Source organism: Schistocerca nitens, chromosome 10 (assembly GCF_023898315.1).
Source record: "Schistocerca nitens isolate TAMUIC-IGC-003100 chromosome 10, iqSchNite1.1, whole genome shotgun sequence".
Classification (NCBI taxonomy): Eukaryota; Metazoa; Arthropoda; class Insecta; order Orthoptera; family Acrididae; genus Schistocerca; species Schistocerca nitens.
The window spans coordinates 168,198,160-168,222,026 of NC_064623.1; the positions used below are offsets into that span (position 1 = coordinate 168,198,160).

At 41.4% G+C, this 23,867-nt stretch overlaps 1 protein-coding gene across 1 annotated transcript in view; it reads right to left on the reverse strand.

Moving 5' to 3' along the window:
- LOC126210203 (uncharacterized) overlaps positions 1-23,867 on the reverse strand; it is a 158,945-nt gene that overhangs the window by 99,842 nt on the left and 35,236 nt on the right. The window contains exon 4 of the mRNA XM_049939381.1: positions 17,353-17,436. Within this exon, the coding sequence (XP_049795338.1) occupies positions 17,353-17,436 (84 nt within the window). The remainder of the gene's footprint in view (positions 1-17,352; positions 17,437-23,867) is intronic.

A 23,867-nucleotide genomic window follows, 5' to 3' on the forward strand; every position in this document is an offset into this window, starting at 1 on the left:
GAATTATTATATTCTTCTTGAAGTCTGAGGTATTTTGCCTGTTTCATACTACTTGCTCACCAGATGGAAGAGTTTTGTCATGGCCAGCTCTCCCAAGGCTATTAACAGATCTAATGGAATATTGTCTAATCTTGGGGCCTTGTTTTGACTTAATTCTATCAGTGATTTATCAACCACTGTCAAGCAATAATGAATCAGAAACTTTTCTTGCTGTGCCAAAATCATCATCAGTGAACCAATCTCTTGATGCATGTTCACAACAATGAATAGTACCAAGTGAGTTACTTGAAGTGAACTCTTAGCCCCCTCAATAAAGGAGATTATTTAAATCACGTTGGGATTAAGCGTTTCCTTGGTTTCAGTTACATAATTGGTATGATCCAAGAATCGGTACAGAGTGTTCGAACTGATGACAAGATAGTTTTAGTACAATGGGAAGATAGCAACTAGGTTGTAATGCTGTCTATATGCTCTGGGATTCACCCAGAACACAAGGTACAGTGCTAAAAACATTGTGCACATCTGGACAGCCATCGAGTGTTATCACACTTTGTTTAGGGCAAATAAATTGATTCTGAAGGTCACTCTCCACTTCCCTGGCTTAGTTACAGTGAACAGGTGAACTGAATACAGGATAACCACAAAATGAAATAAAATTCCACAAAAAGCTATTAAGGACTTGAAATTTTTACTGAAAATGGCAATTCACATGAAGAAATTACCTGGGGATGAAACTGAAGTTGAGGCACGAAAAGGATCCGAATATCGCAATCCTCCTGCCCCTGTCCATTGTGACAAGACATAAGACGGTTGTGATTGCTTCCCAGTCATTGATAATCTAACTTACCCACCAATGTGTAGATTAACTTCATGTAATAGCAGAACCAAAACCTACTGTGAAAAATACAGTGCATATGTGTCTTCTGAAGCACACATATTATTTCAAGCAATTTCTCATGCAGTGGTTATGTGCTCATAGTCTTTTAATGATATTTCAATTACTGTTTTCCAAGTATTTCAATCAATTATTTAAATTTTTATTCTGGTGTACACATGAGTGAAAAAAATTTTCACATGATTTCCCATACACAAGTAATTTTATAATAGTATGTATTTAATTATTTGTACTTATATTCTAGTAGAAACACAAAATAATAATAAAATATATAATTACATTTGGACAAGATAAATACACAGTTTATCAGTCAGTCAAAGTACTTCATACCTGAGAAGCATAAACTGTGTATTGTATAAATGAACTGTAATCCAAACATACTTGTGATTTTCTTTTAACTTTATTTTTTTTAGTATTTTTCCTAACCAAATTGTAGACTGTAAATTAAATTAAAACCAGAAGTTTGTGAATTTAAAATGAAAACAATTGCAGGGCAGAAATGAATGCATTATTTTTGCATGAACAGGTTGTAAATCAACACAATTAACACAGAAACTTTTGTAAAAGCCATTGCATTCACAACTGTACCAAATTCTCTGTCTTTCTACTGTTGTTGTTGTTGTTGTCTTCAGTCCTGAGACTGGTTTGATGCAGCTCTCCGTGCAACTCTATCCTGTGCAAACTTCTTCATCTCCCAGTACTTACTGCAACCTACATCCTTCTGAATCTGCTTAGTGTATTCATCTCTTGGTCTCCCTCTACGATTTTTACCCTCCACGCTGCCCTCCAATGCTAAATTTGTGATCCCTTGATGCCTCAGAACATGTCCTACCAACCGGTCCCTCCTTCTTGTCAAGTTGTGCCACAAACTCCTCTTCTCCCCAATTCTGTTAATTACCTCCTCATTAGTTATGTGATCTACCCATCTAATCTTCAGCATTCTTCTGTAGCACCACATTTCAAAAGTTTCTATTCTCTTCTTGTCTAAACTATTTATCGTCCATGTTTCACTTCCATACATGGCTACACTCCATACAAATACTTTCAGAAACGATTTCCTGACATTTAAATCAATACTCGATGTTAACAAATTTCTCTTCTTCAGAAACGTTTTCCTTGCCATTGCCAGTCTACATTTTATATCCTCTCTACTTCGACCATCATCAGTTATTTTGCTCCCCAAATAGCAAAACTCCTTTACTACTTTAAGTGTGTCATTTCCTAATCTAATTCCCTCAGCATCACCCGACTTAATTCGACTACATTCCATTATCGTCGTTTTGCTTTTGTTGATGTTCATCTTGTATCCTCCCTTCAAGACACTGTCCATTCCGTTCAACTGCTCTTCCAAGTCCTTTGCTGTCTCTGACAGAATTACAATGTCATCGGCGAACCTCAACGTTTTTATTTCTTCTCCATGGACTTTAATTCCTACTCCGAATTTTTCTTTTGTTTCCTTCACTGCTTGCTCAATATGCAGATTGAATAACATCGGGGACAGGCTACAACCCTGTCTCACTCCCTTCCCAACCGCTGCTTCCCTTTCATGCCCCTCGACTCTTATAACTGCCATCTGGTTTCTGTACAAATTGTAAATAGCCTTTCACTTCCTGTATTTTACCCCTGCCACCTTTAGAATTTGAAAGAGAGTATTCCTGTCAAATTGTCAAAACCTTTCTCTAAGTCTACAAATGCTAGAAATGTAGGTTTGCCTTTCCTTATTTTGCAGCTGTGACTTATTAAACTGATAGTTCGGTAATTTTCACATCTGTCAACACCTGCTTGCTTTGGGATTGGAATTATTATATTCTTCCTAAAGTCTGAGGGTATTTCGCCTGTCTCATACATCTTGCTCACCAAATGGTAGAGTTTTGTCAGGACTGGCTCTCCCAAGGCCGTCAGTAGTTCCAATGGAATGTTGTCTACTCCCGGGGCCTTGTTTCGACTCAGGTCTTTCAGTGCTCTGTCAAACTCTTCACGCAGTATCGTATCTCCCATTTCATCTTCATCTACATCCTCTTCCATTTCCATAATATTGTCCTCAAGTACATCGCCCTTGTATAGACCCTCTATATACTCTTTCCACCTTTCTGCTTTCCCTTCTTTGCTTAGAACTGGGTTTCCATCTGAGCTCTTGATATTCATACAAGTGGCTCTATTTTCTCCAAAGGTCTCTTTAATTTTCCTGTAGGCAGTATCTATCTTTCTTTCTACTGATGCTTACTTAATATTTACATTACAACAGTGGCAGAAGCTGAAGAACAACATTTATTGGGAAACTCACAGCCTTGATCGCATTCGATTTAATTGGCACAGAAAAGCATTTTTGTCTTGAACATTATAAGACATTGATGAAGGGGAGGCATAGCCATTGTGATCTGATGATCGCTGCAAAGCTGAAATAGGTTATCTGAGCAAATAAAATAAAATATGGCCAACACTGTGAATTCTACAATACATTTAGATGTCAGGGTCACTGGCCTGCTTCAAATTTCAAAGGTATCTCATTTTATTTATCCACAAGTTGTCAGAATAGGGGCCCGATAACTTTGCAGAGACAGTATCAGGTAAAATTGGCATTAAAAATCACCTGCAATAAGAGTGAAGTTAAATAGAAATAAGTGTACGATATGTGACAAAGAGGTCTTAAAAGATTACTCTCCTTTAGGCAGATGGCACATCCTTACAAAATTTCTGAAATTATAAAATATTTGTCATCGAACATAACTATTGTTTTATCTTCCACTGTTGGCTAATTTTGGCTCTTGTGCCATTTCTAAGTGGTAGTTGATGGGCATGAGGACAAACCACCATGTTGTCCAAGCATTGGTCTATGGTGAGCAAACAAACTTATTGTATAAAACATTCTCAGACTTTTTCTGCATAAATTCAAGTTAAACCTCAAGCTTTCAACAATTACCTCCACTGACTTCCTCAGGAGCAACTGACTGTCGAAACTGCTGCTGTGGTGACATTATAGAGCACATGGTTGACTATGGGCTGTATAAGGTCACCATAGCAGCAGTTTCGACAGTCAGTTGCTCTTCACAAAGGCAATTAAGGGGCTCCGGAAAGGCTCATAATCATGAAAAGTTCAATTTTTACTTTTTTGCGTTTTCTGAATCTGCAGACTATTACCTTTTAATAGATATATAATTTATTCAATTCCGAAGACTACAACTATTTTAAAAAATTTTTTGAAATGTGTTCTACATGGGCGTGACCCACTGTGGCGCTGTTAAACTGCTGTCAAATGGTGTTATTATTAACGTCCGTGTTCATCAGGTACATTTTAGTGATGTGAGATAAAGCATGTGTTGTGGCTAACCTGTGATGGTTCAATATATATCGCTGGTGTGATTGTCGATTGTTTCATGTTTATTTATTCTGTCGTTATCTCGAAAATATTCATAATTAATTCCGTTTCTTGAGTCTCTGTTTTGTTGAAGTATAATAATGAGTAAAAGTAAAGTTATTAGAAATCCTCTGAAGGCTTTTAAGAAAAGGAGAAATGTTGGAAAGCCAAAGGTATGTGTTATTACTGTAAACAATAAAGACGATAACCAAGTGAGTGAACCTAACCTCTCAAGTACACCTGCCCATAGCAGTCAAAGTGGGAAAGAAAATACTTCACAGAAGAAGCTTCGTTCAATGAGTGAAAACTATGAATGTTTTATGGGCGAATCGGATGTGAATGAAATATTTGATTTGTCGGTTCTCAAAGGAATTTTTTCAAACTGTGTAAGATGTATTCATTGTAGTGAAGTTGGTCTGGAACTCTCCATAATAAAGCACGTAGGACTTGCTAGTGAAATACAACTGAAATGTGATAAGTGTTCATACATGACCACCTTTTGGAACAGTGTTGCAGTAACTGCAACTGAAGAAAAGGTAGCAAAATCTATGAACACAACATTAGATTTGTTTATTCCTTGCGTTCAGTTGGTAAGGATGCTACTGCAGGTGCAATTTTCTGTGGCATCATGAATCTTCCAAATCCCCCAACCAAGTTTACGACCTATAATAAATTAATAGGGTCTAAAGTAGAAGATGTCTGTATAGAATCTATGAAGAACGCTGTGGAAGAGGCAGTAATGGAAAATAATGGTAACAGAGACTTGACTGCAGCGTTCGATGGTACCTGGCATAAACGGGGACACACATCTCTTCATGGTGTAGTATCTGCCACCAGTATGTATACAGGGAAAGTTTTAGATGTAGCAGTAATATCAAAGTATTGTAGATGTCCACAAAAATATAAAGGTACACATGAAAATAATTGCAAAGCTAACTATAGTTGCAGTAGTGGAGGAATGGAAGTGGCTGGTGTTGCCAGTATATTCCAGCGTTCTGAGGCGTGTGATAAAGTGTGATATGTTAATTACCTTGGTGACAGGGATTCTAAAAGTTTCAAACATGTTCAAGGACTGAAGCCCTATGGTGATGATGTTGTAGTGCAGAAATTTGAGTGTATTGGACACGTACAGAAGCGAATGGGAACAAGACTTCGGCGACTGAAAGCTTCGTACAAAAAACAAAAACTCAGTGATGGTAAAGGGTTGGATGGGAAGGGAAGGTTAACTGACAGTGTAATTGACAAAATACAGAACTATTATGGAATGGCTATTAGGCAAAATACACAAAGTGTCGACGAAATGAAGAAGGCTGTTTGGGCTCTTTTTTTTTCATACTTCTTCAACCGATGAAAATCCCCAACATAGCTTGTGTCCCAAAGAAGAAGACAGTTGGTGTAAATATAACAAAGGATTGCTAACTGGTGAAGTGTACACTCATAAGCATAGTCTGCCTCATGCAATAATGGAGGTGATAAAACCTATTTTCAGAGACTTAGCAGCACCTGAACTGTTGAAAAAGTGTATTCACGGAAAAACTCAAAACCCCAATGAAAGTGTAAATAGTGTTATATGGTCGAGAATCCCCAAGACTGTATTTGTTGGAATAGAAATACTTCACTTTGGTGTGTATGATGCTGTTGCGACTTTCAATGATGGCAACATTGTAAGGTGCAAGGTATTTAGAAATATGGGAATGAAGATAGGTTCTAACATGGTACGAGCGATGCTTGCTTTAGACAAGGAACGTCTTCGGCCTGCAGACAGGGCTGTAAAGAGTCTAGAAATACAAGCAAGAGTAAACAGGAGGAGGAACAAGAGGAAGCTGGAGGAGGAGTTTGCAGAGGATGAAGATAATCCATCCTATGGACCTGGAATGCACTAAAAAGTTAATCCAATCTTTGTCGCTCGATTCCCAAAACTTTTATTTTCTCATACTAATTACATGTTTTCTAAGGATCTTCCAAACATATTTGTTTCAAACTTTCAGTAAATGTTACACAGTACCTTCTGCATAATTTAACACAGCCTTTTTCCAAAAAACTGTATATTTTTGAATATATAAATAAAAAATTGCAAAAAAATGTGTTGAATTTTCATTACAATTGAAAAAAAAATCATCTTTAATAACTGAACTAAAATTTTGTAAAATCCCTGTGTTAAGTTGTAGCCCATATTCCAATAAATAATCTGTAAAAAGTTCAGCTTCCTACCTCAAATACTTTGTGAGGAAAGATGTAATTTATAAGCGTTATTTTAACATTGCAAGTATAGGGCGTTCCGGAGCCCCTTAAAAGCGTTGAAATCCTGAGGTTTTAACCTGAACTGACATGGCAAGAAGTCTGAGAATGTTTTATACATCCGTGTCATTGCAAAAGACTTCATTCTCAAACATAATTGTTGTTTATTACAAGTAGTTACATATAAAATGTGTATAAAAATTGATAGGACCCCTACAAGATGCCAACAGCCTTTCTTCATTGAATACACCAGTTCCCATCATATCACTAAATTTAAGATATGTCAGGTGTGGCCGTTGGCTGTTGGCTGCACTCCCTTTATTTTATGGCAAAGCAGATGAGGAATGGTGGTGTAAAGTTCCTAATGACCAGTCTTTGCACCAGTGTCCCGGATTAAATTCCAAACCTCACTGCAGAGTATCACGAAGCGAGGACGCGACACTGTCGGTGACGATTTGTCTGTAGGATAGGGACGTTACACTCGTCAGCCTCCGGGGTGCTACTGGAGAGGAGTAGGCTATGCGCCAGCACAGGGTTTCACCCTCCCCCTTCTCCCACAATCATCCAACACCAATGTGACTCCACACTACACACACTCATTACAGTCACCTACACTTATCAGATACGAGGTGGAATCCAAAATTTTCAGGACTGGCGCTGCGATCTGGAAAGTGGGAGTAGTAGATCTTTGCACCGCTAGGTGGCAAGACCTGCATATCTGATGAGTCAGTGTGCAGAGTGGCATTCAGCTGGGAGGACGTTTTGCGTGTCCACAGTGATTTCCGTAATTCTGTGTGTTTGGTGTGTAGCGATTTTACAATGGATACGCGAACAGAACAGCGCTTGTGAATCAAATTCCGTGTGAATATCAGGAAAAGTGCTGTGGAGACCCTTGCAATGATTCAACGAGTGTTTAGGGGACAGGGCACGAGCCATACACGTGTGTTTGTGTGGCATGCTCGGTTCAGGACCGGCTGTACAGACGTCGAAGATGATGCTCACACTGGAAGGCCCGTTAGCTGCACAACACTGTTGCCAAACTTCAACAATTGGTTCGTGCTGATCGACGTCGAACCATTCGAGACCTTGAGAATGAAGTGGGTATTGGTTATGGGAATGTCAACAAATGTTGACTGATGAATTAGGCACGCATCGTGTCACCGCAAAATTTGTGCCAAGGATCTCGACTGCTGATCAGAAGGCAGAGCATGTTGAAGTGTGTACGGACCTTCATCAGACCGCATCTGATGATCCAACCTTCTTGTCACGGGTTATAATCGGCGACGAGAGCTGGATTTACGGTTATGACCCAGAGACAAAGCAACAATTGTCCCGGTGGAAGAGCCTGGGCTCTCTGAGACCCAAAAAAGCGAGAAAGGTGAAGAGCGAAGTGAAGAGCATGATCATCATTTTCTTTGATACCAAGGAATTTGTGCACAAAGAATTCATCCCACCCAACCAAACAGTAAATTTTGTGTACTACTGTGACATTTTGCGACGCCTCCATGAAAATGTGATGCAATGACGTCCCCAACTTTGGCGTCAAGGGAACTGCCTGCTGCATCACGACAACGCACCCTGTCACATCCTTGCTCACCAGGACCATTTTGGCAAAAAAACAACACGGTGGTTATACCCCACCCACAGTACTCGCCAGATTTGGCACCTTGCAACTCCGCGCTCTTCCCAAAACTGAAACTCAAGTTGAAAGGCCGTCGGTTCGACACTGCAGAGAGGATTCAAGAAGCATTGCTGGCGGTGATGAACACCCTCAAAGAACAGGCCTTCCAGAAAACATTTGACCAGTGGCAGAGCGCTGGGACCGGTGTGTACGTGCGGATGGGAACTACGTCGAGGATGATGGTGATCATAAGTCCAAAGGTAAGGTTTTCAACAGATGGCAGCACCAGCCCCGAAAATTTTGGATAGCACCTCGTACACTTGAACACACAACTTTCACACTTCACGAATGTCAAGTGTCACTGTGCACGAAGGGCAGAAATACTTTTCCAATTACAAGGGTGAGCCTGTCTTTTGGGGTCTCCTGGCCCTCAATGCCATATGACTTTACTTTAGTTAGAAGACATAACAAATCTACTCAAGAGACTGCCTGCATTACAGTGCCCGTCATCTTCTTGAGTCTTGCTACATGGTGCGGGATCCTTATCAGAGTGAATTGATGGGGGACATTGCAAAAATTCAGATAACGGCAGCTTGTTTCGTATTATCGAAAAATAGGAGAGAGACTGTCATGCATACGAGAGCTGGAATAGCAATAATTAAAACAAAGATGTTTCTCATTGTGGTGAGTCCTTTTCACAAGATTTCAATCACCAACTTTCTCCTCTGAATGCAAAAGTATTTTGTTGACTTGCACCAACACTTGGAGATATGTCCACTGTAATAAAATAAATCAGAGCTCACCTGGAAAGATTTAAGTGTTCATCTTTTGCATGTGCTATCCACGAGTGGAACAGTCAAGAAATAGTCTGCACGTGGTTCTATGAACCCTCTGCCAAGCACTTACATGTGAACTACAGAGCAGCGATGCAGATGAAAACAGTTTAAAAGTGCAAGCAGAAAAAAACACACTGTCAAGTGGAAGTCAACTACAGTAAAATAAATTTTATATCACTGGTAACTGTCACATTGTAACATCAGAAACTGATTGCTCCATGAGGAGTCTCTCAAAACTGTTTTTACACCAGCTGTTGTTTTGTTTGTCTGCCATATTTCAGTGATCGGATAGCTTGGCTACCTATTCTCAAGCATGTCACCTGTTGCTCAAAAATGGTCTAATAGCCAAAACTGACCAATGGTGGAAAATAAACAGTAATTGAGCGTTGGTGAAGAAATTTCACAGTTCTTAAAATGTCTTTGATGTAAATATTCGCAGTGAGAAATTTTAGCAGAAAGTCCAGATGGCTTCGCAAATGGCTTTGCAACCTCGTGAATTCCTCATGGGGAACAAACCACATAAATGGCAGCTCTTCAACTGTGCTACTTTGCAGCTGAATGTGGCAGACCGGAGATGACCTCAATTAGCCTCATTTTTCAAGGGCCATTTATACAGATTTAGTTGAAACAGAATTAAAAAAAATTCTCTATATCTTTGAATCCTTCGTGAAGTAATAATTACCATTCATCAATCCGTTGTGTAATTTTGTTCACAACTTGCACTTGGTCCTCTGTGCTGCACTCACTTTTAATTATGACTGATTCATTCATATGATTAAAATGTGTTTATGCTGAGGGACACTGCATGTCTTCGAGGTGGGCCAGTGATTGTAATAACAAGAGATGAAGCACCTGCATCAGTGTTTGTGTATGCCCTGTGCATCACAATCCCCGGCAGCATTAGTGCAGCAAGCCCAGAAAATGCACTCAGCATAATAATAATGCAAGAATTCCAGGATGAAACAGAATATACTTGAGTAATATTCATTCATGTCACTCTTATATAATATATGAGCAAGTTAACACACATGATTGTTTCCTACGTTGAGCAGCCTTGTAGAGTATGTGACAAAGCAAGCTGGGATATTCAGGGTGTATATGGGGACAAAGAAAAAATTTTTTTAGATTTTTCCCAGATATCTAATTTAAAAAATATGCATATTTTTGTATTACGCAAGTCTACATTTGAATTGCAACAAACACAGCACGTTTAAATCGAGATTGCTATGTCCTTTTGTGAGCCAGTCGTATTTCATGCCACGTGATCTCGCCAGCCAATGATAGCAGATATTCGGAGCATAGGACACATGTTATAGTCAGCCAATAGCAAGATACCGTTACATAGTGCGAACACACAAAGAGGAAAAGTTAACGGTTTACATTAATATACATAGTATAGCTAAAAGAAAAACTATGCTTTCACATATAATACTGGTCTCTAAGATTAACAAGCTACAAAAGAAGCTAAGTTTTCACATGTAATATTCATATTTTTTTGCGTGTGTGTTGTACTTTAAGATACATCACACAAATGTGCCAGTAAATTTAAAACTATGACATAAATGTCTGGTCTTCTGCGCCCGAAATTCTTGTAAGTGGCTGGTCCTCAAAGTGTTCAGTTTTAACAACGCTCTGTGATTTAGAAGTTCGTCCCATTTTCCCACACATAACATAATCCATCTTGGGTAAAAAGAAATTTACTTTAAAAGTAACGCTTTTCGAACCACCGTTCGCAATACTATCCAGAGACACTTAGAAATTTCGATTTAGCAGTTGCCAGGAAGCGCCAGAAAACTGGCATTATTGCGCGTGTTCAGCTGCAGTGGTGTAGGAAGCCCGCATGTTCATATGTATAAAGCACTAAGAGAGTTTACATTACACCATAAAAAAAAAAAAAAAAAAAAAAAAAAAAAACAGGACATCAGAGGATACTCCAAGAGCATTGGAATTTCATAAACCATGCTAAAATGCATAATTCGATTGAAGTGCACATTGGTTTTTTCCAGATTCACAACGAAATAGGCCGCATGTAATATTACGCTTTTCAGTGTGGTTTTTGGGATGTAAATTTTCTTAGGGTACCAGTACTGTACGATCTCATTTTTGGTTCTTTATTATGCCATAATGCCATACATGGCAGAAGACCCACCAAGGTAGGCGAGAGTGCTAACATGCTGCTTCCTGGACTCGGGTAGGCGCGATGGCCCCGTATCGAATCCGCCCGGCAGATTAATGACGAGGGCCAGAGTGTCGGCCAGCCTGGATGTGGCTTTTAAGGCTGTTTTCCACATCCTTTATGTGAATACTGGGCTGGTCCCCACATTCTGCCTCCGTTACATACGTCACAGATATTTGCAACACATCCGCAGTATTTCACAATGTACACTCAATACAGACAGTCGGGGTACACTGATTCCGTGCTGGGGGGTACGGGGTGGCAGCAGGAAGGACATCCGGCCATCCCTAAAACTAACATTGCCAAATCAGTTGTAACCACACCGACCCTGCGATCCCTGTAGGACTATGGTGTAAGTGAAAGAAGAAGAAAGAAAGAATGCCACACATGGCAGAAGATGATAACGTGCACATGAAATTCAGCAAACAATTGGAACTAGCCAATACTGTGGAATGAAACACTTCGTTTCAAATAAAATGATTGGCTCAGCAGAAAGGTTAATAAAGCCAAATTTCTTTAGCAAACTTGCAACAATAACTTCATTGCAAGGTGATTAATGCTTGACTGCTAATAACTTGGAAGCAAAATAAAATGAGAAAACAAACCAATAATATATTTTTGTCCTCCGTAATTATGTGAATGTATTTTAATTCACTTGATAGCTCCCAGCCACAGAAATCCGTTTTGTTTTCATTTGACATGGGAGCTGTAAACAAAGAGGAAACAGCGAACTCACTTAACGCAAACAGGGGTCACGTGGAGACTAACCCCCTTCCCCGCTTTTCTCTCGAATGAATAAATTCCCAGGTTTTTCCCGGATTTCCCGGGTCATATACACCCTGGATATTTTAACTTCCCCTCTTGTTCTGCCATCTGCCTCCTTAAAATACATTTTTTCACTTTTAACTACTTACCATTAACATACGTAAGTATAATATGCGTTTTCATAAAAGAGAAAGGTTGGCCCTCAGTTTTAAAGAATATAACACCAGATCTAATTATGTCCTTACTTTTTTGTATGTAATTGATTTTCTAATTTATTTTGACTATTATTAGTTAGTACCTTTTGTTACAGGGTGAAATCGGTAATTGTTTCATAACTTATATTCTATTGTTGGCGTATAAACAAATATAAATTCTGTACTAATTATAAACATTTGGAGGAACAACTAATAGTATTCTTAAAGTATTTATTTGGCTCTATTCGAAAACATGTTAGGAAAGCCAGCCCTTAATTAGTTCCAAAGTAATTCACAGTTTTGTCCATAGTACTGTTTGTGTAACGATATTTGTTAATTTTATGATCTGAACAAATAATTTGGCCTAAATCTTGAAGTAGAAGAAACTGTTCATAAGAACCAATTTTTCAAAGTATTCAGTTAATCGAATGACTTAAGTTTTAATTGCAATTTCTGTAAATTAAACTTCAAACAATGTTTAGTTTCAGCACCTATTATTGTGAGGATATAATAAGGGCCCAATTTTTGGTGCCGAGATAGTCAGTCCACAGACGAGTTTCAGACGAGAAACCTGCGTTGATTAGAACAACAACAATATTTCAACTGCTTGTGACTGTGTATGTGCGGATGGATATGTGTGTGTGTGTGAGTGTACACCTGTCGTTTTTTCCCCCAAGGTAAGTCTTTCCGCTCCCGGGATTGGAATGACTCCTTACCCTCTCCCTTAAAACCCACATCCTTTCATCTTTCCCTCTCCTTCCCTCTTTCCTGACGAAGCAACCGTTTGTTGCGAAAGCTAGAATTTTGTGTATATGTTTGTGTTTGTTTGTGCACAAAATACTAGCTTTCGCAACCAACGGTTGCTTCGTCAGGAAAGAGGGAAGGAGAGGGAAAGACGAAAGGATGTGGGTTTTAAGGGAGAGGGTAAGGAGTCATTCCAATCCCGGGAGCGGAAAGACTTACCTTAGGGGGAAAAAAGGACGGGTATACACTCGCGCACAACACACATATCCATCCAGGTCTTTAAATATGTCTGCTTGTGTCTGTATATGTGTGGATGGATATGTGTGTGTGTGCGAGTGTATACCCGTCCTTTTTTCCCCCTAAGGTAAGTCTTTCCGCTCCCGGGATTGGAATGACTCCTTACCCTCTCCCTTAAAACCCACATCCTTTCGTCTTTCCCTCTCCTTCCCTCTTTCCTGACGAAGCAACCGTTGGTTGCGAAAGCTAGTATTTTGTGTGTTCGTTTGTGTTAGTTTGTGTGTCTATCGACCTGCCAGCGCTTCGTTTGGTAAGTCACATCGTCTTTGTTTTTAGATATATTTTTCCCACGTGGAATGTTTCCCTCTATTATATTCATATATATAAGGGAAACATTCCACGTGGGAAAAATATATCTAAAAACAAAGATGATGTGACTTACCAAACGAAAGCGCTGGCAGGTCGATAGACACACTAACAAACACAAACATGCACACAAAATTCAAGCTTTCGCAACCAACGGTTGCTTTATCAGGAAAGAGGGAAGGAGAGGGAAAGACGAAAGGATGTGGGCTTTAAGGGAGAGGGTAAGGAGTCATTCCAGTCCCGGGAGCGGAAAGACTTACCTTAGGGGGAAAAAAGGACACGTATACACTCGCACACACGCACATATCCATCCGCACATACACAGACACAAGCAGACATTTGTAAAGGCAAAGAGTTTGGGCAGAGATGTCAGTCGAGGCGGAAGTGCAGAGGCAAAGATGTTGTTGAATGACAGGTGAGGTATGAGCGGCGGCAAATTGAAATTAGCGGAGATTGAGGCCTGGCAGATAACGAGAAGAGAGGATATACTGAAGGGCAAGTTCCCATCTCCGGAGTTCTGACAGGTTGGTGTTAGTGGGAAGTATCCAGATAACCCGGACGGTGTAACACTATGCCAAGATGTGCTGGCCGTGCACCAAGGCATGTTTAGCCACAGGGTGATCCTCATTACCAACAAACACTGTCTGCCTGTGTCCATTCATGCGAATGGACAGTTTGTTGCTGGTCATTCCCACATAGAAAGCTTCACAGTGTAGGCAGGTCAGTTGGTAAATCACGTGGGTGCTTTCACATGTGGCTCTGCCTTTGATCGTGTACACCTTCCGGGTTACAGGACTGGAGTAGGTGGTGGTGGGAGGGTGCATGGGACAGGTTTTACACCGGGGGCGGTTACAAGGGTAGGAGCCAGAGGATAGGGAAGGTGGTTTGGGGATTTCATAGGAATGAACTAAGAGGTTACGAAGGTTAGGTGGACGGCGGAAAGAGACTCTTGGTGGAGTGGGGAGGATTTCATGAAGGATGGATCTCATTTCAGGGCAGGATTTGAGGAAGTCGTATCCCTGCTGGAGAGCCACATTCAGAGTCTGATCCAGTCCCGGAAAGTATCCTGTCACAAGTTGGGCACTTTTGGGGTTCTTCTGTGGGAGGTTCTGGGTTTGAGGAGATGAGGAAGTGGCTCTGGTTATTTGCTTCTGTACCAGGTCGGGAGGGTAGTTGCGGGATGCGAAAGCTGTTCTCAGGTTGTTGGTGTAATGGTTCATGGATTCCAGACTGGAGCAGATTCGTTTGCCACGAAGACCTAGGCTGCAGGGAAGGGACCGTTTGATGTGGAATGGGTGGCAGCTGTCACAATGGAGGTACTGTTGCTTGTTGGTGGGTTTGATGTGGACGGACGTGTGAAGCTGGCCATTGGACAGGTGGAGGTCAACGTCAAGGAAAGTGGCATGGGATTTGGAGTAGGACCAGGTGAATCTGATGGAACCAAAGGAGTTGAGGTTGGAAAGGAAATTCTGGAGTTCTTCTTCACTGTGAGTCCAGATCATGAAGATGTCATCAATAAATCTGTACCAAACTTTGAGTTGGCAGGCCTGGGTAACCAAGAAGGCTTCCTCTAAGCGACCCATTAATAGGTTGGCGTAAGAGGGGGCCATCCTGGTATCCATGGCTGTTCCCTTTAATTGTTGGTATGTCTGGCCTTTGAAAGTGAAGAAGTTGTGGGTCGGGATGAAGCTGGCTAAGGTAAAGAGGAAAGAGGTTTTTGGTAGGGTGGCAGGTGATCGGCGTGAAAGGAAGTGCTCCATCGCAGCGAGGCCCTGGACATGCGGAATATTTGTGTATAAGGAAGTGGCATCAATGGTTACAAGGATGGTTTCCGGGGGTAACAGACTGGGTAAGGATTCCAGGCGTTCGAGAAAGTGGTTGGTGTCTTTGATGAAGGATGGGAGACTGCATGTAATGGGTTGAAGGTGTTGATCTACGTAGGCAGAGATACGTTCTGTGGGGGCTTGGTAGCCATCTACAATGGGACGGCCGGAATGATTGGGTTTGTGAATTTTAGGGAGAAGGTAGAAGGTAGGGGTGCGGGGTGTTGGTGGGGTCAGGAGGTTGATGGAGTCAGGTGAAAGGTTTTGTAGGGGGCCTAAGGTTCTGAGGATATATATATATATATATATATATATATATATATATATATATATATATATATATATATATGGTGTCCATAACTAAATGCTGTAGAAAGAGAACCACAGATAACAATGACATCAAGTTTGAACAGCATATTACTGACACAGAGGAAACACTGGAACAAGAAAAACTGGACAAAAATTTGACCGACAGATGGTGCTGTAGGTGTCAGAATATGCATACCAACAGATGCACAGCACACAGTTGTTCCTCAGTTAATGTTCGAGACACCCAGCACGCTTTGGTGTACATAAACACTGGCCACCTGACCAGGTCAATAATTGAGTCAGCATCTTCACAGTGCCAGCTTCTGCCATGAGGCCACTACTGCTCCACCATCATCCTAATGAGACCACCTGCCAGAGTGTTCAGCCACAGCACCGATAGTCCAAGGGTCGAACTGAGGCCCTCTGAGCCACCAAGCTGCTGGGTGTTCACCAAAACAATGCAGGATATGATTCCCAAACATATAAATTCCTATCACCTACATGGACTGGGACAGGCATCCGGCCCGTCCCAAGCGCACTCTAGCTCTTCTGAAAAACAGTAAAGTTTTTATTCTCTTTTGTGTGTGCCTCTTGGCAACTGAATGCCTCCGCTGTTCAGTGAGTGGTCTCTTTTACTCAAGGTAAAAATTAAATATATATTTTTGCTCTCTCTCTCTCTCTCTCTCTCTCTCTCTCTCTCACACACACACACACACACACACACACACACAATCACTTTTTTACAATGATAAAACCGTTATAGGAACATAAGTACACAGAACACACATTACAATTGGTTTTGTGCACTAAGTCACTACTTTGAAATAATTGCTGTTTTTCCTGATTCGCTAATCAGTTGATTTTCAATTTCTAACACATTATCTACCTTCACAAATATGCAGGGTGAACCAGAACTCCAATGATGACATTTCAGAGCCTGTTGAGTGGTGTTTTCTGAATATCTTGGTATAAGGGACTCATGTAGAGCAATAATATAATTATTACAGAGTAATAACATAATTAGGATTTTGTTTCACTTTGTTACCCCATTTACATCTGTTTCTGTGAAAATATCTTCACAACAGTGAAGAAACTTGTAATAAACAATTACAAAGACATAAAATACAGAACACAGCCTAATGCACAAATCCTTATGTGCTGTGACTGGGGGAACAGCTCAGTAAAACACTGTCATGCCACTGTTCCACAGCATTCAACGATTCCACACACAAGGAGCATTACGGACAACTTTCCACCAGTAAACTTACCCATATTGCTGTGTTTAACGTACAACTAACACTGTTGGAAAAACAAACCCAAGACAGAATAGAGCAGTACTGAGGTACGCACGAGGATGATGTGGGCATTACTGTTGTCGACAGCCAGTAATGTAAATGAATGAAACAAGTTCATTTCCCAACAAGGCACAGCAACACATACTGTCACATCTGCACTGATGTGCAGGTAATTTTACTGCAATGCAGATGCGAAGATAACTGCGGTAAGAGATTGCATGAAATGCAATTACTTTGTGACGAGCCACGAGAGACCACGGGTCCTTTCTACCAAAATACTCAGAAAATATCCCCGAACAACTACTGAAATTTTGTCAGTGGAGTTCTCGTTCATTCTGTACGGTAACTCCTGTCAACGCACAATATGCACAGTAAGGACTGATGCTCACATTTTTCTAATTTAATTCCGTAAGTTAGGAATAAATGTTTTCAGAATAACAACATAAACCTCAATGGTGAATTAAATTTAATCTATGAAAATGTAATTAATTTGGTTACCTGATCAGCTTCCAAGCAATGTTGTAACTTCTTAGCTGCTGCAAGTTCAATTTCACCTCCTTCCTCGAGAGGCCGATTCTCCACCTGTTGGGTGGAGGGTACATTTAACAGTAACATTGGTAAATTTCATCTAGGTTAAAGAAAAAACATATTCACTAACATAAATGTTGTGCAAATAAAACTAGATGTGATTAGAAAGTGTACTCAATGAAAATTGAAATTAGAAACTGGCTATGCTTGTGGGTTTTGTAACTTCCTACTAACACATGTTGATGCTGACATTTGTTCTGTTACAACGAGGTGAGAAAAGTAATGGGATACCTCCTACCATCGGGTCGGACCTCCTCTCGCCCGGCTTAGTGCAGCAGTTCGGTGTGGCACGGACTCGACAAGTCATCACAATTCCCCTGCAGAAATACAGAGCCGAGCTGCTCCTATAGCCAACCGTAATTGCTAAAGTGTTGGTGGTGCAGGATTTCATGCACAGACTGACCTCTCCAACACGTTCCGTAAGTGCTCGAAGGGATTCTGTCAGGCATTCTGGATGGCCACATCATTTGCTCGAACTGTCCCAAATGTTCTTCAAACAAAACACGATGAACTGAGGCCTAGTAACATGGTGCATTGTCATCCAAAGAAATTCCATCACTGTTTGGGAACATGACGTCCTTGAATGGCTGCAAATTTCCTCCAAGTCTCCCAGTAGCTGAACATAACCATTTCCACTCAATGATCAGTTCAGTTTGACCAGAGGACCCAGTCCACTCCATGTAGACACAGCTGACACCATGTTGCACAGTGCCTCGTTGACAACTCGGATCAGTGGCTTCGTGGAGTCTGCACCACACTCGAACCTTACCATTAGCTCTTACCAAATGAAATCGGAGCTCAACTGACCAGGTTACAGTTTTCCATTCATCTAAGGTCCAACTGATGTGGTCACTGCCCCAGGAGAGACGCTGCAGGCAATGTCGTGCTGTTAGCAGAGGCACTTGCATTGGTCGTCTGCTGCCACAGACCTTAAATGCCTTAATTTTGCAGCACTGTCCCAATGGATACATTCGTTGTACATCCCACATTGATTTCTGTAGTTATTTTGTTCAGTGTTGCTTGTCTGTTAGCACTGACAACTCTCTGCTAACGCCTCTTCTCTCGGTCATCGAGTGAAGGCTATCGGCCACTGGTTGTCCGTGGTGAGAGATAATGCCTGGAATTTGGTATTCTTGGCACACTCTTGACACTGTGGATTTTGGAATATTGAATACCCTAATGATTTCCAACCCTAACGATTCCCAAAATGTAATGTCCCATGTATCTAGCACCGCTTTCTAAGTCTGTTAATTCCTGTCATGCGGAGATAACAATAACCTTTTCACATGAACCACACGAGTATAAATGCTGGTTCCACAAATGCACTGCTTCTTTATACCTTGTATATGTGATACTGTGCCGTCTGTATATGTGTATATTGTGCATGACTTCTGTCACCTCAATGTGTATCTCCACTCAATGTAAATGACTATACTCACTGTAAACAGTGAATTCAGGGAAAAGAATGACCAATTGGCTCGAAAGATCAGAATAAATGAAGACAAAAATTAATTGGGAAATTCACACAGTGAGTTAAGTACTACAGATAACTACACTCCTGGAAATTGAAATAAGAACACCGTGAATTCATTGTCCCACGAAGGGGAAACTTTATTGACACATTCCTGGGGTCAGATACATCACATGATCACACTGACAGAACCACAGGCACAAAGACACAGGCAACAGAGCATGCACAATGTCGGCACTAGTACAGTGTATATCCACCTTTCGCAGCAATGCAGGCTGCTATTCTCCCATGGAGACGATCGTAGAGATGCTGGATGTAGTCCTGTGGAACGGCTTGCCATGCCATTTCCACCTGGCGCCTCAGTTGGACCAGCGTTCGTGCTGGACGTGCAGACCGCGTGAGACGACGCTTCATCCAGTCCCAAACATGCTCAATGGGGGACAGATCCGGAGATCTTGCTGGCCAGGGTAGTTGACTTACACCTTCTAGAGCACGTTGGGTGGCATGGGATACATGCGGACGTGCATTGTCCTGTTGGAACAGCAAGTTCCCTTGCCGGTCTAGGAATGGTAGAACGATGGGTTCGATGACGGTTTGGATGTACCGTGCACTATTCAGTGTCCCCTCGACGATCACCAGTGGTGTACGGCCAGTGTAGGAGATCGCTCCCCACACTATGATGCCGGGTGTTGGCCCTGTGTGCCTCGGTCGTATGCAGTCCTGATTGTGGCGCTCACCTGCACGGCGCCAAACACGCATACGACCATCATTGGCACCAAGGCAGAAGCGACTCTCATCGCTGAAGACGACACGTCTCCATTCGTCCCTCCATTCACGCCTGTCGCGACACCACTGGAGGCGGGCTGCACGATGTTGGGGCGTGAGCGGAAGACGGCCTAACGGTGTGCGGGACCGTAGCCCAGCTTCATGGAGACGGTTGCGAATGGTCCTCGCCGATACCCCAGGAGCAACAGTGTCCCTAATTTGCTGGGAAGTGGCGGTGCGGTCCCCTACGGCACTGCGTAGGATCCTACGGTCTTGGCGTGCATCCGTGCGTCGCTGCGGTCCGGTCCCAGGTCGACGGGCACGTGCACCTTCCGCCGACCACTGGCGACAACATCGATGTACTGTGGAGACCTCACGCCCCACGTGTTGAGCAATTCGGCGGTACGTCCACCCGGCCTCCCGCATGCCCACTATACGCCCTCGCTCAAAGTCCGTCAACTGCACATACGGTTCACGTCCACGCTGTCGCGGCATGCTACCAGTGTTAGACTGCGATGGAGCTCCGTATGCCACAGCAAACTGGCTGACACTGACGGCGGTGGTGCACAAATGCTGCGCAGCTAGCGCCATTCGACGGCCAACACCGCGGTTCCTGGTGTGTCCGCTGTGCCGTGCGTGTGATCATTGCTTGTACAGCCCTCTCGCAGTGTCCGGAGCAAGTATGGTGGGTCTGACACACCGGTGTCAATGCGTTCTTTTTTCCATTTCCAGGAGTGTATTTTCAAGCTCTATGCTTAGGATTTGACAACTAGGATTTCAGTATGATCTAATCAGAAGTCTTTAGCAGTTCAACAACCTTCAAACCAATCAGAAACAAACCATTTATTGATGTGTAAAGGATGAGGTAGGATGAGTTCATCAGACACAGAATTTAAGCTCAGATCAGAGGAGGAAACTGGGTGTGACCTGTCTTGTCTAAAGGAATCATCCTATCATTTGCCTTGAGTTATTTAGCAAAGTTCAGGGTAAAACCAGGGCAGCCAAATGAACCGCCATCCTCCCAAAAGCGAGTACAGCATCTTAAAATAGTATCACCTTTTTGGACCTCAGATTTCTGTGTTTGTGATCCTGAAATGCATGATTCCACTCTGACAATGGTTGACAGTACAACTCAAATATTATATTCCTGGATCCAAGAAATCCACCAGCTTTTAATCTCTCTGAATCTTTCACACAGAGTAAAATATTCATTTCAAAAACAACTGTTAGGCTGTGGCCGAGCCATTTTCTGTAGCTGGCATTCTAGTCTTGCAGATATCCAGAAGTTTGGGTACTATGAGAGGAAGGTAATCTGTGAGGAATGCCATGGGTCACAAGCCGTGCCTGGAAAGCTCAATCAGTAACAGCAGTGACCGCAAAATGTAAAGTTCTGAGTTCAAGTCCATGCTAGCAAATGGTTTTAATCTGTCAGAAAGTTTCTGACAATTTTCATTTGAACTGTTTCCTGCTCTATTTTATTTGCAATGGGGTCAACAGCCAACACAAATTTTCTGAAAGACAACAATATCCTCCAGTGCCTGTCATTGATTGGATAAAAATATACATTTACTTTTCATTCATCAGGACACTGAAGCAATTCAGAGGCATGCTGCTAGTTTTGTTACCGGTAGGTTTGATCAATACGCAAGTATTACAGAGATGATCCAATAACTCAAAAGCAAAGCCTTTTAGGGAAGACGATGGTCTTTTGGTGAAACGCCATTCAAGAAAATTTAGAGAGCCGCCTGACTGCAGAACGATTCTACTGCTGTAAAAATACATACTGTGTAAGAACCACAAATACAAGATCTGAGAAATTTGGGCTTGTACAGAGGCATTCTGAGAGTCTTTTTCCTTCACTCCATTTACAAGTGGAGAAGCAGAGGGAACGACTGCAGTCTGTTCAAAATTACTTTAGGACTGACACTTCGCAGGAGCACATGGAGCCACAGAGCAGAACTGACATGTCCAGAATGCAATACAAGCATAATTACACATTTCATTCAACTCACTCAAACTCTTCTATTATTCAAGGTAGAAATATGAAACTATCATCAATTTGTTCTGGAAGAGTTACACTATGTTTTGATTTCAGTTTTACCTCCAGACACTTTTACAAAAATTAATTTTCTGACAACAGTACTGAATTTTCAACATATGAGAAACTGTTTTGTTACTGAAGTTAGAAGACATTATGCAAACAAAATCTTATGACTACATCAGATTTTTGTGTGTTCCAAATAAGGAGTCCGTCGTAGAACTCTAATGCAAAATAATTTGAGTTAAATATGAAGCATAATGCTTTGCTTGCAGACCAAGTACTAATCAACAGTCCATACAGTTTCATTAAGGGAAATAGATCACTAGGTTTGTAATGAACCTATTACCAATTTCTCTCATCCGCCTCTTATTTCTGACACAACAAAATATAAGATTATGTGGGTTTATCAATTTGAGAAAACTAATCTTAAATAGGTCAACTCATATTCTGAGAAGGAACAAAAGTGATTAAAAAGAAAAAAAGAAAGAAAAAAAAAAAAAAGAAATAAAAACACAGTGCCTCAGTACTGCAGCAATCACACTGTAAACAGTACTATTTAGTTTATCTAAAAAGAAAGATGATGAGACTTACCAAACAAAAGCGCTAGCAGGTCGATAGACACACAAACAAACACAAATATACACACAAAATTCAAGCTTTCGCAACAAACTGTTGCCTCATCAGGAAAGAGGGGAAGGAGAGGGAAAGACGAAAGGATGTGGGTTTTAAGGGAGAGGATAAGGAGTCATTCCAATCCCGGGAGCGGGAAGACTTACCTTAGGGGGAAAAAAGGACAGGTATACACTCGCGCACACACACACATATCCATCCACACATACAGACACAAGCAGACCCAAGCAAGCAAACCCACATCCTTTCGTCTTTCCCTCTCCTTCCCCTCTTTCCTGATGAGGCAACAGTTTGTTGCGAAAGCTTGAATTTTGTGTGTATATTTGTGTTTGTTTGTGTGTCTATCGACCTGCCAGCGCTTTTGTTTGGTAAGTCTCATCATCTTTCTTTTTAGATATATTTTTCCACGTGGAATGTTTCCCTCTGTTATATTCGTACTATTTAGTTTGTGTGATTAAGACTGAATTCCCAAGATGAACTTCATTTGTAATTAGTTGCAAATAAAACCTTCTTATTACAATTTAAAAACTTACAACAATATAATTTTGTTACATAGCTAATTACAACTGTAAATTGTGTACTCCAAAAATGCAGCTGAATCCAACAGTGCTCCATTTCTCTAGCGATAATGGAAAATGTATGAATATCAAGAGCTCAGATGGCAACCCAGTTCTAAGCAAAGCAGGGAAGGCAGACAGCTGAAAGGAGTATATAGAGGGTTTATACAAGGGCGATGTACTTGAGGACAATATTATGGAAATGGAAGAGGATGTAGATGAGACGAAATGGGAGATAAGACACTGCGTGAAGAGTTTGACAGAGCACTGAAAGACCTGAGTCGAAACAAGGCCCCGGGAGTAGACAACATTCCATTAGAACTACTGATGGCCTCGTGAGAGCCAGTCATGACAAAACTCTACCATCTGGTGAGCACGATGTATGAGACAGGCGAAATACCCACAGACTTCAAGAAGAATATAATAATTCCAATCTCAAAGAAAGCAGGTGTTGACAGATGTGAAAATTACCGAACTATCAGTTTAGTAAGTCACAGCTGCAAAATACTAACGCGAGTTCTTTACAGACGAATGGAAAAACTGATAGAAGCCGACCTCGGGGAAGATCAGTTTGGATTCCGTAGAAATGTTGGAACACGTGAGGCAATACTGACCTTACGACTTATCTTAGAAGAAAGATTAAGAAAAGGCAAAGCTACGTTTCTAGCATTTGTAGACTTAGAGAAAGCTTTTGACAATGTTAACTGGAATACTCTCTTTCAAATTCTGAAGGTGGCAGGGATAAAATACAGGGAGCGAAAGGCTATTTACAATTTGTACAGAAACCAGATGGCAGTTATAAGAGTCGAGGGGCATGAAAGGGAAGTAGTGGTTGGGAAAGGAGTAAGACAGGGTTGTAGCCTCTCCCCGATGTTATTCAATCTGTATATTGAGCAAGCAGTAAAGGAAACAAAAGAAAAATTCGGAGTAGGTATTAAAATTCATGGAGAAGAAGTAAAAA